The sequence below is a fragment of the Macaca nemestrina genome, chromosome 18, assembly GCF_043159975.1.
Source record: "Macaca nemestrina isolate mMacNem1 chromosome 18, mMacNem.hap1, whole genome shotgun sequence".
Classification (NCBI taxonomy): Eukaryota; Metazoa; Chordata; class Mammalia; order Primates; family Cercopithecidae; genus Macaca; species Macaca nemestrina.
Window position 1 is genome coordinate 88,486,882 of NC_092142.1, and position 17,665 is coordinate 88,504,546.

At 57.0% G+C, this 17,665-nt stretch overlaps 1 protein-coding gene across 5 annotated transcripts in view; it reads left to right on the top strand.

Annotated features, from left to right (window-relative positions):
* LOC105488894 (SPG7 matrix AAA peptidase subunit, paraplegin) overlaps positions 1-17,665 on the top strand; it is a 56,007-nt gene that overhangs the window by 30,287 nt on the left and 8,055 nt on the right. For 4 of the 5 annotated variants that reach the window (XM_071085129.1, XM_071085128.1, XM_071085131.1 and 1 more), the window contains 4 exons: positions 47-220; positions 10,810-10,934; positions 12,816-12,918; positions 14,101-14,211. In XM_071085129.1, coding sequence (XP_070941230.1) covers positions 47-220; positions 10,810-10,934; positions 12,816-12,918; positions 14,101-14,211 — 513 coding nt within the window. Of the gene's footprint in view, positions 1-46; positions 221-10,809; positions 10,935-12,743; positions 12,786-12,815; positions 12,919-14,100; positions 14,212-17,665 lie in introns of those variants that run through there. The other variant, XM_071085132.1, reaches the window with a different exon arrangement.

Genomic DNA, 17,665 nt, shown 5'->3' on the forward strand with positions numbered 1-17,665 from the left:
TGTTTTCTATTGTCTGCCCACTTCCCGGTTCTCTCTGTGTCCTCAGGCCTCGGCGCTGCCCGCGTGCGAAGCCTCTTCAAGGAAGCCCGAGCCCGGGCCCCCTGCATCGTCCACATCGACGAGATTGACGCGGTGGGCAAGAAGCGCTCCACCACCATGTCCGGCTTCTCCAACACGGAGGAGGAGCAGACGCTCAACCAGCTTCTGGTAGAAATGGACGGTCAGTGCTCGTGCACCCCACCCCCATTGCACCATCAGAGAAGGTTTTCTGATGTCTTTCAGAGCAGGTTGTGGCGAGCCAAGATCGCACCACTGCACTCCGGCCTAGGGGACAGAGTGAGACTCCGTCTCAAGAAAAAAAAAAAGAAACACAGCTTTTAGACCCAGCACAGTGGCTCACACCTATGATCCCAGCACTTTGGGAGGCCAAGACAGGCAGACCACGGAGGTCCAGATTTTATGAACAGCCTGGCCAACATGCTGAAACCCCGTTTCTACAAAAATACAAAAATCAGCCGGGCATGATGGCGGGTGCCTGTAATCCCCGCTGCTCTGGAGCATCGCTTGAACCCGGAAGGTGGAGGTTGCAGTGAGCCGAGATCTCACGATTGCACTCCAGCCTGGGTGAGAGAGGGAGACTCCATCTCAAAAAAAAAAAAAAAAGCACAACTTTTAATTTAAAAAACGTCAAGGCAATAGTATAAAAGATAAGTAGGAATAGAAGCGGTATGTCAGATGTAATCTTTTTATTTTTTTGAGATGGAGTCTCACTCTTGTTGCCCAGGGTGAAGTACATGTCACGATCTCGGCTCACTGCAACCTCCGCCTCCCAGGTTCAAGCGATTCTCCTGCCTCAGTCTCCCAAGTAGCTGGGATTACAGGCACGTGCCACCACACCCGGCTAATTTTTGTATTTTTAGTGGAGACGAGGTTTCACCATGTTGGCCAGGCTGGTCTTCAACTCTTGACCTGAGGCGGTCGGCCTGCCGCAGCTTCCCAAAGAGCTGAGATTACAGGCATGAGCCTCGGCACCCAGCCTTTTTTTGCATTATTACTGTTTTTTAGGGGCTTTCCAGCAAAACCCAGAAAGACCGCTAGACAGGTTCTGGAGCAGCTGGTGCCGCTCCTGTCTTTAGGTCTGTAATGGGTCGGTCTGACTGGCCGCTCCTGTCTTTAGGTCTGTAATGGGTCGGTCTGACTGGCCGCTCCTGTCTTTAGGTCTGTAATGGGTCGGTCTGAGTGCGCTGCTCCTGTCTTTAGGTCTGTAATGGGTCGGTCTGACTGGCCGCTCCTGTCTTTAGGTCTGTAATGGGTCGGTCTGAGTGCGCTGCTCCTGTCTTTAGGTCTGTAATGGGTCGGTCTGACTGGCCGCTCCTGTCTTTAGGTCTGTAATGGGTCCGTCTGAGTGCGCTGCTCCTGTCTTTAGGTCTGTAATGGGTCGGTCTGACTGCGCCGCTCCTGTCTTTAGGTCTGTAATGGGTCGGTCTGAGTGCGCTGCTCCTGTCTTTAGGTCTGTAATGGGTCGGTCTGAGTGCGCTGCTCCTGTCTTTAGGTCTGTAATGGGTCGGTCTGACTGGCCGCTCCTGTCTTTAGGTCTGTAATGGGTCCGTCTGAGTGCGCTGCTCCTGTCTTTAGGTCTGTAATGGGTCGGTCTGACTGCGCCGCTCCTGTCTTTAGGTCTGTAATGGGTCGGTCTGAGTGCGCTGCTCCTGTCTTTAGGTCTGTAATGGGTCGGTCTGACTGCGCCGCTCCTGTCTTTAGGTCTGTAATGGGTCTGTGTGATTGTGCCGCCACGCCTCTCCCTGTGCCCCCGGAGAAGGTGAGACTCTGGTTAGAGGGCCCAGCAGAGCATCAGCGCGCTGCACTGCGGCGAGGGAGGCGCCCCACATGTTGTGACCCCGTGAAGATGACTTCTGGTCTGGCTTTGACAATTTTTTTTTTTAAATGGAGCTGACCCAGTAAAGGTGACCTGGAACTATCTTTCTCCTGACCTACTTTTGCAAGATTATTATTATTTTTTTTTAATGTGGATATTGTTGTGGTAAAATATACAGATAGCCAAGCTTGGCGGTGCCTGTGTTCCCGGCTGTTGGGGAGGCGGAGGCAGAAGGAGTGCTGGAGCCCGAGCTCGGTGGTGTACTGTGCGATGGTCTTGCCTGTGAACAGCCTCTGCACTGCAGCCTGGATAACACAGCGAGACGCTGTCTCTACAAAACAATTTAAAAAATACATTCACATAAATTTACCATTTTAATCATTCTGAAGTTCATCGGCATTAAGTACATTCGCCTGTTGAGCAACCACCACCACCGTGTGTCTCCAGAACTTTCTCTTCAAACCAAAAACCTGGCCCCATTGAGCCCTCCCCATTCTCCATCCTCAGCCCCTTGCAGCCTGTGTCCCGCTGTCTGTCTCTGAGTGACAGTCGTAGGGACCTCATAGAACTGGAGTCCTGCGGTGTCTGTCCTTTGCTCTCCGCCTTCTTTCACGCACATAACATCTCCAGGGGCCGTCAGTGCTGGGCACGTGTCAGGATTTCCTTCCTCCTTGAGGCTGAACGATGCTGCCTGGTGCGTAGAAGCTGCCTCTTGTTGATTCGCCCGTCGGTGGACACGTGGGCTGTTGTGAATTGGGCTGTGTTTACATAAGTACAAGCGTCTTTTTGAAGTCTCTGCTTTGTAAGGTGTATTTTTAATCAGAATTCTAGTTACATTTTAGGTATCGTAGATGAGGGAGACTTTTTTCCCCAAGTGATCTGGCTCCAAGAGAACTGTTGACTTGCTCTTTTCTTTGTTGCCTGTGGCTGCTTGGAGTCGTGTGTCTTAGCGCCTGCACAGCCCAGTTCTGACCACTCAGCTAAGGGGGAACTTGCTTCACCTCTCATTGCGAAATCCCTTTAGACTTACAGAAGCGTTGCCACGGTGGTCAGAGTGTTTTTTTTTTTTTTTGAGACGGAGTCTCGCTCAGTCGCCCAGGCTGGAGTGCAGTGATGTGATCTCCACTCGCTGCAAGCTCCGCCTCCCGGGTTCACGCCGTTCGCCTGCCTCAGCCTCCCGAGTAGCTGGGACTACAGGCGCCCACCACCACGCCCGGCTAATTTTTGTATTTTCAGTAGAGACGGGGTTTCACCGTGTTAGCCAGGGTGGTCTCGATCTCCCGACCTCGTGATCCGCCCGCCTCGGCCTCCCAAAGTGCTGGGATTACAGGCGTGAGCCCCGCGCCCGGTCGATCGGAGTGTTCTTTGATGCCTTCCTGCGAGCTCCCCAAAGGCTGACCATGACGTACGTGGTCTGCAGGTTTGGACCAGGCCACGGTGTCCATGACTGCCCCCGAGACCCATCCACGGGTACTTGCGAGCCCCAGGCCACGGCGTCTGTGACTGTCCCCCAGACCCATCCATGGGTGCTTCCGCTCCCCGACGTGGATGTTCGGTCTCCTCGGTCTCTTCCCGTCCTGTGTCATTTCTTGGTCTTGTTTTCTGAGGCAGGGTCTTGCTGTGTTGCCCAGGTTGGTCTTGAACTCCTTGACTCAAGTGATCCTCCTGCCTCAGCCTCCCGAGTAGCTGGGATTACAGGCAGACTCCACTGTTTCTTGGTGTTTGTCTTTGGTGACTGTGACACTCTGTACAGGCCAGTGACGTTCAGGAATGTCAGTCTCTGGAGCTGTGACATGTCCTCAGGGTCAGGTCGAGCAGTGCATTTGGCCGGATCAGTGCAGCAGTGCTGTGTGCCTTGCGGTTTACAGTGTCACTGCACCTGTCGCTGGTGGTGGACTCTGCTGAGGGCTTTGGCCCTGGGCTGGCGTGCATCTCTTCTGGGTGCCCCGCGTGCCCTGTGCTGGTGCCCGTCTCTCCTGCGTGCCCTGTGTTCCCCGTGCTGGCACGTGTTTCTCCTGGGTGCCCGCATTCCCCTTGCTGGCGCCCATTTCTTCTGGGTGCCCCGAGTGCCCTGGGCTGGTGCCCGTCTCTCCTGGGTGCCCTGCGTTCCCGTCTGCCTCTGGGCTGCTGTGAAGTCAGATGGACTGATGCCCACAGAAGTGCTCTGTAGGCTCTGAAAGCTCCGAGGGTAGAGGATGAAAGTGAGATTCCCAACAGTGTCCAGGACTCAGCGGCGTTGCTGCGGCATTTGCGGAGAATGCTTCACCCTCTCCTGCTGCTTGTCCCCCGTGTCTGCAGTCGTCTCTCAGCATGCTTGTTCAGGAACTAATGCGTGAGCAACCGAGACCTGAACGGCCGCCTTCTGCACACACAGCAAGTGGTCTTGGGAGTCGAGTTTTCAGAGAACAGAATGTCTTCAGAGATGTGGGCTGAGCAGTTCAGATTCTGTGACGTCTGAAGTGTCACGAAGGAGAGACACCTCAGAGATGGGTCCTTGGGAGGTCCAGAGACCCCACCGCCTCTGCTGGGGCAGCTGGCCCTGCCCCTCAAGTGGAGATCACCATGCGTTTCAGAGGCCTCTGGAGCCTCCAGGCTTGCCGCACTGCTTCTCTGTGGAGCATCTTTATGTGGCCTCTTTGGTGCTGTGTGGCCTTTGATGTGGCTCTGACCATTGCTTCTCGGGGCTGCTCAAGGACGGGTGGGTGGTTTGGGTTTTGAAGAAATCTGCAGGACACCTTGGGTTCTGGCCACAGAGTCTTAGGACTCTCTACAGTTTGGGTGAGGTGGGTGGCTGTGCCGTGCGGGCACGGCGTGAACACTGAGGTCTCCGTCCTGTGAGTCTGCGGCCTTCTCCGCGTTGACCAGGTGCCCTCCCAGGGGACCATGAGGAGGCTCAGAGGAGAGACCCCCGCCCGCTCCTGCCTCACGGAACCCGCAGGGCCGAGGGCAATGTCGTCCGCTCCTGCTTCACGGAGCCCGCAGGACCACCGAGGGCAGTGCCGCCCGCTCCTGCTTCACGGAGCCCGCAGGACCACCGAGGGCAGTGCCGCCCGCTCCTGCTTCACGGAGCCCACAGGCAGAGGGCAATGTTGCCCGCTCCTGCTTCACGGAGCCCGCAGGACCACCGAGGGCGGTGCCGCCCGCTCCTGCTTCACGGAGCCCACAGGCAGAGGGCAGTGCCGCCCGCTCCTGCCTCACGGAACCCACAGGGCCGAGGGCAATGTCGTCCGCTCCTGCTTCACGGAGCCCGCAGGACCACCGAGGGCAGTGCCGCCCGCTCCTGCTTCACGGAGCCCGCAGGACCACCGAGGGCAGTGCCGCCCGCTCCTGCTTCACGGAGCCCACAGGCAGAGGGCAGTGCTGCCCGCTCCTGCTTCACGGAGCCCGCAGGACCACCGAGGGCAGTGCCGCCCGCTCCTGCTTCACGGAGCCCACAGGCAGAGGGCAATGTCGCCCGCTCCTGCTTCACGGAGCCCGCAGGACCACCGAGGGCAGTGCCGCCCGCTCCTGCCTCACGGAACCCACAGGGCCGAGGGCAATGTCGTCCGCTCCTGCTTCACGGAGCCCGCAGGCAGAGGGCAATGTCGCCCGCTCTGCTTCACGGAGCCCGCAGGACCACCGAGGGCAGTGCCGCCCGCTCTGCTTCACGGAGCCCGCAGGACCACCGAGGGCAGTGCCGCCCGCTCTGCTTCACGGAGCCCGCAGGCAGAGGGCAATGTCGCCCGCTCTGCTTCACGGAGCCCGCAGGCAGAGGGCAATGTCGCCCGCTCTGCTTCACGGAGCCCGCAGGCAGAGGGCAATGCCGCCCGCTCTGCTTCACGGAGCCCGCAGGCAGAGGGCAGTGCCGCCCGCTCCTGCTTCACGGAGCCCGCAGGCAGAGGGCAGTGCCGCCCGCTCCTGCTTCACGGAGCCCGCAGGACCACCGAGGGCAGTGCCGCCCGCTCTGCTTCACGGAGCCCGCAGGCAGAGGGCAATGTCGCCCGCTCTGCTTCACGGAGCCCGCAGGCAGAGGGCAATGCCGCCCGCTCTGCTTCACGGAGCCCGCAGGCAGAGGGCAATGCCGCCCGCTCTGCTTCACGGAGCCCGCAGGCAGAGGGCAATGTCGCCCGCTCTGCTTCACGGAGCCCGCAGGCAGAGGGCAGTGCCGCCCGCTCTGCTTCACGGAGCCCACAGGCAGAGGGCAGTGTCGCCCACTCCTGCTTCACGGAGCCCGCAGGCAGAGGGCAATGCCGCCCGCTCTGCTTCACGGAGCCCGCAGGCAGAGGGCAATGCCGCCCGCTCTGCTTCACGGAGCCCGCAGGCAGAGGGCAGTGCCGCCCGCTCCTGCTTCACGGAGCCCGCAGGCAGAGGGCAGTGCCGCCCGCTCCTGCTTCACGGAGCCCACAGGCAGAGGGCAGTGCCGCCCGCTCCTGCTTCACGGAGCCCGCAGGCAGAGGGCAGTGCCGCCCGCTCCTGCTTCACGGAGCCCGCAGGACCACCGAGGGCAATGCCGCCCGCTCCTGCTTCACGGAGCCCGCAGGACCACCGAGGGCAATGCCGCCCGCTCCTGCTTCACGGAGCCCGCAGGACCACCGAGGGCAATGCCGCCCGCTCCTGCTTCACGGAGCCCGCAGGACCACCGAGGGCGGTGCCGCCCGCTCCTGCTTCACGGAGCCCGCAGGACCACCGAGGGCGGTGCCGCCCGCTCCTGCTTCACGGAGCCCGCAGGACCACCGAGGGCGGTGCCGCCCGCTCCTGCTTCACGGAGCCCGCAGGACCACCGAGGGCGGTGCCGCCCGCTCCTGCTTCACGGAGCCCGCAGGACCACCGAGGGCGGTGCCGCCCGCTCTGCTTCACGGAGCCCGCAGGACCACCGAGGGCGGTGCCGCCCGCTCTGCTTCACGGAGCCCGCAGGACCACCGAGGACGGTGCCGCCCGCTCTGCTGGGGTTGCCTTTTGCACTGAAGACAGAGACACCGTTTTGAGTGACTTGAGCCCAAAGGCAGCATCCATCAAACGACCTTTTCCACAGAACCTCGGTGCTGTCATGGGAAGAGCTGCTTCCGCCCCGGGTTTGCTGAGGCCGGGAATCCGCTGACTGAAGGCCTCTTGTTGAGTTGTGCCAGCTCTGAACGAGTCTCTTTATGCCGAGCCACAGCTGTGCGCTCAGCCCCCCCGAGGCCCCCGGCCAGGCTTTGGTGCTTCTGTTCGTGGCGGTGCGCGGGATGGGGCAGATGCTGAGCCGGTCGTGGGAAAATCTCGCTGGGGAAGAGAAAAGCCCCAGCCTTGTTGGTTATGTCAGCCGGTCCATGGCGGTGTCCTGTGGACCCCAGACCCCCCTGGGAAGGGCGTAAGTCAGAGAGCACTGGAGGCTCCACCGGCTGTGGACGTCCAGGTCCCGGCTCCTGTGCTAGAAAGCAGTGATGGGAGCGTCAGCACTGACCACACGCGGGAGCCGCGGACGCCTAGCATTTCACAGAGGCCTCCCTTCGACATAGTCATCCCCTGGTGGCGGAAGCTGAGGTGACAGCCCCTCACATGCAGCCACACATGGGAAAGGCTACTGTAAACATTTTATGCTTCGACTTTATTTTCTGCAGAGACAGGGTCTCGCTCTGTCGCCCAGGCTGCAGTGCAGTGGCGCGATCTCAGCTCACTGCAAGCTCCGCCTCTCGGGTTCACGCCATTCTCCTGCCTCAGCCTCCCAAGTAGCTGGGACTGCAGGCGCCCGCCACCACGCCCGGCGAATTTTTTATATTTTTAGTAGAGACGGGGTTTCACCGTGTTAGCCAGGCTGGTCTCAATCTCCTGACCTCATGATCTGCCTGCCTTGGCCTCCCAAAGTGCTGGGATTACAGGCCTGAGCCACCGTACCCGGCCCTGGCTGCTGTTTTTCTTTGAGACCAGTGTTCCTATTACTTTTCCCATTTTTTTCACTGTTTATACAATCTCAGAATTCTGTATCCACAGCCCTGGCCTCTGCAAGGAAGGCACTCCACAACACTGAGCAGTAAAGCAGGCCTTCCTAACAGCTCTGGAGGGGCCAGCTGGGGTCCCAGTCCCCGCCCTCCCCAGCCTCTTGTTCCCAGGGTCATAGTGAGACAAAGCACTTGTGCTCTCTGCTGCCTGTTTTGTTTCTCAGTTTATTTTAAAAGTCATTGTCTTTGCTGAGCGTGGTGGCTCAAGCCTGTACTCCCAACACTTTGGGAGGCTGAGGCGGGCGGATCACAAGGTCAGGGGTTCGAGACCAGCCTGGCCAACATGGTGAAACCCCGTGTCTACTAAAAATACAAAAATTAGCCAGGCTCGGTGGCAGGCGCCTGTAATTCCAGCTATTCAAGAGGCTGAGGCAGGAGAATCCCTTGAACCCGGGAGTCAGAGGTTGCAGTGAGCCGAGATCACGCCACTGCACTCCAGCCTGGGCGACAGAGTGAGACTCTGTCTCAAAAAAAAAAAAGTCATCGTCTTTTTTTTTATTATTTTTTTTATTTTGAGACGGGAGTCTGGCTCTGTGGCCTAGGCTGGAGTGCAGTGGCCCGATCTCGGCTCACTGCAAGCTCCGCCTTCCGGGTTCACGCCATTGTTCTGCCTCAGCTTCCCGAGTAGCTGGGACTACAGGCGCCCGCCAGCACGCCCGGCTAATTTTTTGTATTTTTTAGTAGAGACGGGGTTTTGGTCTTGATCTCCTGACCTCATGATCCGCCCGCCTCGGCCTCCCAAAGTGCTGGGATTACAGGCATGAGCCACCGCGCTCGCCGAGTCATCTTTTTAAGGCACTGCCTTTGCCTTGGCGAGATGGTTCTCTTCTGTCATCTCCCTTCTAGAAATGGAACTGGGACCCACCGTCCCAGCTTATCACATTCTGACTTGGGGAACCAGGGAAAATGGTTGTGTCTTTCAGAGTTCCTTTGAAATTCGGGAGTGATTTGATTTGCTTGGGAGTGGGGTGTGGCTTGGACTGAGCCGCTGTGCTGTCCTGGCGGCTACTGCTTAGTGAAACTCAGGACAGTGGCCCTGGAGAAGCTGGTTAGGCCCCTCCCCTCGGCCCCCTCAGAGCGTTCAGGGTCCTGTCCTAAGAACACAGGGTTGCTGGAGACAGAGTCTCGCTCCATTGCCCAGACTGGAGTTCAGGGGCATGATCATAGCTCACTGCAGCCTCCACCTCCTGGCTTCACAGTCCTCCCACCTTGGCCTCCCACCTTGACCTCCCAACGTGCTGGGATATTTAGGGTTTCTTTTTTTTTTTTTTTTTTTTTTTTTTGAGACGGAGTCTCGCTCTGTCGCCCAGACTGGAGTGCAGTGGCCGGATCTCAGCTCACTGCAATCTCCGCCTCCCGGGTTTACGCCATTCTCCTGCCTCAGTCTCCCGAGTAGCTGGGACTACAGGCGCCTGCCACCTCGCCCGGCTAGTTTTTTGTATTTTTTAGTAGAGACGGGGTTTCACCGTGTTAGCCAGGATGGTCTTGATCTCCTGACCTCGTGATCCGCCCGTCTCAGCCTCCCAAAGTGCTGGGATTACAGGCTTGAGCCACCGCGCCCAGCCTATTTAGAGTTTCTTACATTAGTCACGGGAGGTCTCGTTGAATCTTTACTCTCAACACTGTTTATTGTGGACCTTTTCCTTTTTTTTTTTTTTTTTTTTTTTGAGAGTCTTGCCCTGTCGCCCAGGCTGGAGTGCAGTGACACAATCTCGGTTCACTGTAACCTCCGCCTCCTGGTTCAAGTGATTCTCCTGCCTCAAACTCCCGAGTAGCTGGGATTACAGGCGTGTACCACACCCAGCTAATTTTCGTATTTTTAGTAGAGACGAGGTTTCACCATGTTGGCCAGGATGGTCTCGAAACTCCTGACCTCAGGTGATCCACCCGTGTAAACCTCCCAAAGTGCTGGGATTACAGGCGTGAGCCACTGTGCGTGCCCGGCCACCAGTGGATTCTTTTTTTTTTTTTTTTTAGGCGGAGTCTTGCCCTCTAGCCCAGGCTGGAGTGTAATTGCAATGGTGCCATCTCAGCTCACGGCAACCTCCGCCTTCCAGGTTTAGGCGATTCTCCTGCCTTAGCCTCCCGAGTAGCTGGGATTACAGGCGCCCACCACCACGGCCGGCTAATTTTTTGTATCTTTAGTAGAGATAGGGTTTCACCATCTTGGCCAGGCTGGTATCGGACTCCTGGCCTCGTGATCCACCCGCCTCAGCCTCCCAAAGTGCTGGGATTACAGGTATCAGCCACCGCGCCCAGGCAAGTGGATTCTTTGAAAGCAGATCCAAAGTTTTGAATCTTACATGCTCTGAGTACATTTGTTTAAATTCAGAGAAATATCACAGCATCATAACACCTGAACGTTCTTACAAGCATCCAGTCAGGTGTTCCCAGCAGCTTCATAATCATCTCGCAGTTGATTTATTCACATCAGGGGCCAGTCAAGGTTCACAGACACTGGGAATGAGTGATCTTTTCTGGGCTCACTTTTAAATTCTCCGATGACAAACCTCAAGCCTGAAACCCAGGGCTTAAGGCCAGGCGTTGAAGATAAAATGTTTCAAAGACACAGCTTAAAGCCGAGTGTTAGCTAAAATGTAACAAAGTCACACTAATGATGGGGTTGGGGGGCGGCTGTGAGGACCGGCTCCCAGGTGGCACCATGAGACGGGGACGCTCCAGGATGCCGTGGGAGCTCCGGGAGGGCCCTGGACAGTTCTGCCTCAGTAGCCAGCCCCAGGATGGTGTGCTGTTATCACTTGTCAAAATAGGGAAATTCCTGTTCCTCCTGGTGATGTTGGCTGGGAGCGATGAGGGAAGGATCACAGCTCCTAGTACAGAAGAACCATGTGTTCCTTTCTCTCTGGGCTTTGGGGCGGGGAGGGTCCCTCTCCCTCCTGTATCCTGAAGGGGAACCTGCAAGGGAATCTGTTGTGTCAGGACCCCCACCCTCAGGGCCACTGTCTGTTCCCTCAGGAATGGGCACCACAGACCATGTCATCGTCCTGGCGTCCACGAACCGAGCTGACATTTTGGACGGTGCTCTGATGAGGCCAGGCCGACTGGACCGTCACGTCTTCATTGATCTGCCCACACTGCAGGTCAGAGCCAGGACCCCAGCCTCTCCCACTCCACCTGGGCCGCCCTCACTCATCCTGGGTGGTCTGGCCTCTCCTCTAAGACACTTGTTGGTGTGAAGCCTGTTGCTGCCCCGCAGGTGCTGGCACTGTCCAGCGCGGCCCCCACGTGGGCCGCACGCCCCGAGCAGACCTGCCCACCTGCTGCACTCACTGCTCAGGGCTTTGCAGTTCTTTTCACCCGCTATTAGTTTTCCTTTTATCCTGGGTATCAGTCTGGTTTTTATAGCAAATCCTTTGAAACAAAATCCAGGAGGAAAAATGGTGGGAAACTTTATTCTTGTGCGGCATCATTTCCTTCCATCCAGAGCGTGGGTTCTGGAGACATAGACTGTGCAGCTGCCCTGGAATTGGGCTGGGAGTAGAAGCTCTGAGACCTCTTGCCTGATTCCCTCCTCTGTCACAGGGCTCTGGTTAGACATTACACCTCCTGGCCAAAGGGCCGCGGTTGCCGCCCTGAGGGAGCAGGAGTTCAGTTCATGGAGGGGAGGGTTTGGAGAGAGGGCCTCGGGGTTTGCTGGTAGGTTCATGGTGTGTCAGTGCAGCCTGGGGAGCAGGGCTGGGCTCACAGAGGCAGCTGCCCTGATGCCTCAGCCGGTGCTTGGCCTCTGTTGAGGTGGAGAGTGAAGGGCAGAGCGGAAGCCCTTCCTGCGGCTGCTTCTCCAGGGGAGGACGGCTCGTTTTTCTTTTTGATTTTTTCTTTTAATTTTTAGAGAAAGGGTGTTGCGCTGTCACCCGGGCTGGAGTGCAGTGCTGCGATCACCACTCACTGCAGCTTCGACCTTCAGAGCTCAAGCTGAGGAGCTGGGACTGCGACGGGCGGGCACCACCGTGGCGGCTAATTTTTTTTTTTTTTTTGAGACGGAGTCTCGCTCTGCCACCCAGGCTGGAGTGCAGTGGCCGGATCTCAGCTCACTGCAAGCTCTGCCCCCCGGGTTCCCGCCATTCTCCTGCCTCAGCCTCCCCAGTAGCTGGGACTACAGGCGCCCGCCACCTCGCCCGGCTAGTTTTTTTTTGTATTTTTTAGTAGAGACGGGGTTTCACCATGTTAGCCAGGATGGTCTCGATCTCCCGACCTCGTGATCCGCCCGTCTCGGCCTCCCAAAGTGCTGGGATTACAGGCTTGAGCCACCGCGCCCGGCCCGTGGCGGCTAATTTTTAACGGGGTCTCACTGTGTTGCCAAGTCTGGTGTCAAACCCCTGGCCTCAAGTGATCCCCACCTTGGCTTCCAAGAACGTTCTTTTTTTTTTTAGACAGAGTCTCACTCTGTCCCCCAGGCTGGGGTGCAGCGGCGCAGTCTCGGCTCACTGCCACCTCTGTCTTCTAGCTTTAAGTGATTCTCCAGCCTCAGCCTCCCGAGTAGCTGGGATTACAGGCGTGCACCACCACACCTGGCTAATTTTGTATTTTAGTAGGGACAGGATTTCACCACGTTGGCCAGGCTGCCTGCTTCAGCCTCCTAATGTGCTAGGAGTACAGGTGTGAGCCACTGGACCCGGCCATCCAAGAGCGTTCTGTTCATGTTTAAAATGCTGCTCACGGCCAGGCGTGGTGGTTCACGCCTGTAATCCCAGCACATTGGGAGGCCGAGGCAGGTGGATCACTTGAAGCCAGGAGTTCCAGACCAGCCTGGGCAAGTTTGCAAAACCCTGTCTCTACTAAAAATACAAAACTCAGTCAGGCGTGATGGCGCACCTGTAATCCCAGCTCCTTGGGAAGCTGAGGCTTGTCCTCAGGGCAGGCGCGTCGGGGACCCCCCTCTCCCGCCACAGACAAACATGCAGCGCCTGCGGCAGTAACTGGGCGTGAACGCAACGGTCTGTCGTCCTCCCCGGTTCTGGCAGGAGAGGCGGGAGATTTTCGAGCAGCACCTGAAGGGCCTGAAGCTGACCCAGCCCAGCACCTTTTACTCCCAACGCCTGGCAGAGCTGACACCAGGATTCAGCGGTACGTTCTCAACCCGCAGCCTGAGCAGCGTCACATTCTGAGGGCTGGCGGTCTCACCTGTGCACACAACGTCGAGGCCTCCTGTGTAGGGTGGGCGCTGCCTTCTCTGGGGGCCCCTGCTCAGTACAGGCCTGGGTGGGAGCTGATGTGCAAGTGGGATGGCAGGTCAAGACGGCACCCGCCCTCCTTCCTCTGCCCCAGGGGTGGAAAAGCAGACTGTGCTGGACTCGAGATGGTGGCGGTACGTTTGCCTCCACACAGTGTGACCAGTCATCCTGGCATTTCCCATCAGACCCGGGGTCAGACGACGCAGTGCCGGCAAAGCCGCCTCCCTCTGACCCTCACAGTCTCTGTCAAGCTGTAGAAATAGAAATCGTACATCAAGACGCTTTTTTCTGCGTGGCTCACATTTTAAAACAATGTAAACAAAACTCCCTTTTATTGAGATCAACTTCCCCTTTGATTGTTTGTTAAGATCTTTCGCTAGAATTTTGTGGATACTGAGAGCCTTTAATTTCTTTGCCATCAATGCCCACGAGCTGTTAGGTGGAATGTCACAAGATGGGGTCTGGAACTGCCCTTGGGAGGAGAGAGACGGGTGTCAGGGCAGACGGAGCTTGGCGATTCTGTGTCTCGTCTGTGAAATGGCCTCAGTGGAACATGGTCACGGTGCCTGCCACTCCCCACCTCTACTGCTGGTGCCAGCTCCCCTTGCCTCTCTCCCACACGCTCTCACCAGCACTCTTGGTTCTTGGTCTCTTTTCTCTCTTTGTTCTTCCTTTTAATTAATTATTTATTTATTTTGAGACAGAGTCCGGCTCTGTCGCCCAGACTGGAGTGCGGTGGCGTGATCTTGGCTCACTGCAGCCTCTGCCTCCTGGGTTCAACCATTTCTCCTGCCTCAACCTCCGGAGTAGCTGGGATCACAGGCACCGACACCACACCTGGCTAATTTTTGTATTTTTAGTAGAGACGGGGTTTCACCGTGTTGGCCAGGCTGGTCTCCAACTCCTGACCTCAGGTGATCCGCCTGCCTCAGCCTCCCAAAGTGCTGGTACTACAGGCGTGAGCCACCGTGCCCGGCCATCTTTGTTCTTCCTTGAGGGCCCCTTCCTCCTCTTAAGCCCTGATAGAGAGCAGAGCCCCACCCCACCGTGCCCTGGCTGTCGTTTGTGTTGGCAGGGGCTGACATCGCCAACATCTGCAACGAGGCTGCCCTGCACGCGGCGCGGGAGGGACACACTTCGGTGCACACGCTCAACTTTGAGTACGCTGTGGAGCGCGTCCTTGCAGGTACACGGGGCGCGCCCTGGTGAAGGCCGTTCTTAGCAGGGCTTGAACCCCAGAAATACCCAAGCAGGTATTTAGAGATGAGGTGGATGGAGCCAGATCCAGGCCTGGGTGTCCTGTGATTGAGTGGCCGGGAGCCATCACACGGGAAGGAACACACGTTGCCTTTCAGTTCTGTGTAACTCATGTCTTTATGATGCCAGGTACTTCTCCTTAAAGTATCACAGACTTAGACCTAAGAGTAGACACTCGTCCAACAGAAATATAAAATGCCTTGCCAAAGAAAATGAAAAAAAAAATAAAAAATTCCCCGCCAAAAATAAAAATAATGAAATAAAAACTAAACATGCCTTACCGGCCTGGGTGTGGTGGGCTCAGCCTAGCCCTGGCCCTACGGGGGCTGAGCTCCAACCGCTGATTGTGGGCCGGAGGGCTGCTGCCGCCCGCGGGCATGGAGGGACAGCTGTGCCTTCAGCGCAGGAGGGGCTCTGCGGACAGGTGTGGATCTGCTGCGCGACCTCTGGCAAAACCCGTGGCTCCGACTCTCAGTAGGAACAGGAGATGAGTTTTGGGGACGGGTGGGCTGGCCGCCTCTTGACTGCCGTCCTGTGGCTGCTCAGTGTGGGGTCTGCGACGTCTGTGAGGAGAGCAGGACTAAACCGGGAATCGGAGCTGCTGGAGGTTTCCGTAGCTATGATGGCAACAACCAGACGTGATCAGTCATCTCATGAAATGGTGTTCAGACCCACAGTGTCAGTCTGAGACACAGGGAACGTTTGAAAAGGGAAGTGGTTCTTGCCCCAGGTGTTTGAGGAGCACGAGCCTCTCTTGCGAGCTGTCCTTGTGAGAACCGAGTTCCCTCACCCTCAATCTGAGTGAATTCCTAGCAGACATGCCTCTGGCAGGTCCCCGGGGCTTCAGCGTGGAAAGGCGGTGGATCCCTGCAGAGGAGTGGGGCCAGCCGCTGTGCCAGACACTGTGAAACACGCCTGGCTTCCCCCCACCCGCCCCGCGGGTCCAGGGAACTGGCGCTGCCTGTGTCTCACCAAAATGTATTTTTGGTAACCGTTTACTTTTATGTGGAAATTGATAAGCTTTTGATCATAGTAGCAAAGCAGGAAGGACTGAGTGGGAACTGCAGGCCACTTGAAAGAAAATACAGCCAGGGCAGGGTGTGGGGGCTCATGCCTGTAAGCCCAGCTCTCCGGGAGACCAAGGCGGGAGGATGGCCTAAGCCCAGGAGGTTGAGGCTACAGTGAGCTGTGATCACACCACTGCAGTTCAGCCTGGACAACAGAGCGAGACCCCTGACTCCAGGAGAAGAAAGGAAAATACTGACAGGACGCCATTTCCCATGTGTGATGCAGAGTGGGTCCTCTGTGTTCATCTTTAGTGTGGACAGCCTGAGTCTTGAGAGCCCCCAGCTAAACGGGTCCAGTGCCTGGCGGCCGGTAGTCCTGTACTCAGGGGAGATGAAGGTTATCCTGCACCCTTCAAGGGGTGCATCTTTGACCCAGTGGACAGCTTAATGTCCATCCGAAGTCCAGGAGTCCCTCCAGGAAACTTGCTTACACTGGCAGACGTCCCATGGCTCCTGTCTGATTCACGTCCAGGTTGTGCCTGCCTGACCATCGCTCTGGTGCTGGGGCCTGCCCTGTGTCCCCCACATGCCTGAGAAAACCCAGCCTGGGCAGCCCCTGGTTCTTCCTTGTGGAAGGTGCAAATTAAGTCCCCACCACGATAGGAAACATGTTCAAAGACTTACTACTCACAGATCCTGGGCAGGGAGGGCGCTGGGAGTGGGGAGGGCCATCCTCCACCCCCAGATCCCATGAGGCAGAAGTGAAGGTTCAGGCAGAAAGAAGAGAGAGCGTGTGGCAACCAGCCGTACGCACAGGGAATGGGGAGTGGTCAGTGCAGTTCACGGTCAAATGCCTGAATGGTCTGATTAAAGGAAGTGCAGGGAGTGCAGGGAGCTCAGGCTCCTGGGTGGGAGAGACGCCCTTAAGTGCCCATCTCTGGCCACTGGCATGGGTGGTTGAGCGTGGTGTCCTCCTGGTGCCCAGGCTGCAGGCTTGGCCGTGCCATCCCTGTTGAACTGAGCTTGTCGCCCCTTCTGGTGTCGACAGCCTGCCTGCACTTGTCCGTACTAGAAACACACTCGTTTGTTTTCAGGTAAGCCTGTCTTGTACGCCTTGTGGTCTCGTGCCTTTGTACATAGTCCTGTAGCCGGCTCTGGTTGGAGTAATTCATCGGCCACAGCCAGTGTGTCTTAGGACTTAAAGCCTTGCAGTAAAGTGGTGGTGGAAGGTTCCAGTAGCACGATGTACTTGAGTGCTCAGGACACGAGCTGATTCAAGTTGTACAAAATGGAGACTTACAGATGTGTGGAAAATGTGAGACAGGAAATGAAGCCTCACCAGTAAGCTGAACAGGGGAAAATTAATGCAAACATTTGTCCCTGGCTGGGCACTGTAGCTCATGCCTGTAATACCAGCACTTTGGGGGCTGAGGCAGGAGGATTGCTTGAGGCCAGGAGTTTGAGACCAGCCTGGGCAACACAGCAAGACCCCATCTCTTTTAAAACAAAAAAAAAGAAAGAAAGAAAAGAGTATTAGCCAGGCATGGTGGTAGAGCACACCTCTGGTCCCAGCTACTCAGGCGGTTGGGGTAGGAGGATTGCTAGAACCCGGGAGGTTGAAGCAACAGTGAGCCATGATTGCACCACTGCCCTCCAGCCTGGGTGACAGAGTGAGACTCTGTCTCTTACCAAAAAAAGCCTTGTCCCTGAGGCAAAAGGCCTCTGAAGGGATGAGTGGAAGCCATGAGGATCCAGAAAGTGATGGGGATGGGAGCTGCCCCGCCAGGTCTGAGGGGAGTGGGAGAGTAAGCAGGAGGCCCATACTCACAGGAGGCCTCTGCCCATCCTGCCAGAAAGTCAGAAGCTGCTGTTCTGTGACCCCTGCCCCGACCCTGTGGACCTCGCCCAACCCTGGGGCAGGAGGAGAGAATCCTCAGAGGGTTGCACTTGTTCCTAAAAGCAGCAGGAGCTATTTTGATACTTGCAACATTTATAAAAGAAGAAATCACGACCTCCTTCAACAGTTCTTTGACCTGAAGAGTTTTGAGTTGGGTGTCCGGAGCCATGGCTACAGAGCTGCTAGAGGCAGATGTGCAGAGAGAGCCTTGCTTTGACTACATGGGGCAGGAGCAGGGCCCAGCCAGGGAGAGCCCGGGGCCTAGCTCACACCCCGTGGCATTCTTTTTTGTTGGTTTTTTTTTTTTTTTTTTTTTTTTTTTTTGAGACGGAGTCTCACTGTGTCGCTCAAGCTGGACTGCAGTGGCGCGATCTCGGCTCACTGCAAGCTCTGCCTCCCAGGTTCACGCCATTCTCCTGCCTCAGCCTCCCAAGTAGCTGGGACTACAGGCGCCGCCACCAAGCCTGGCTAATTTTTTA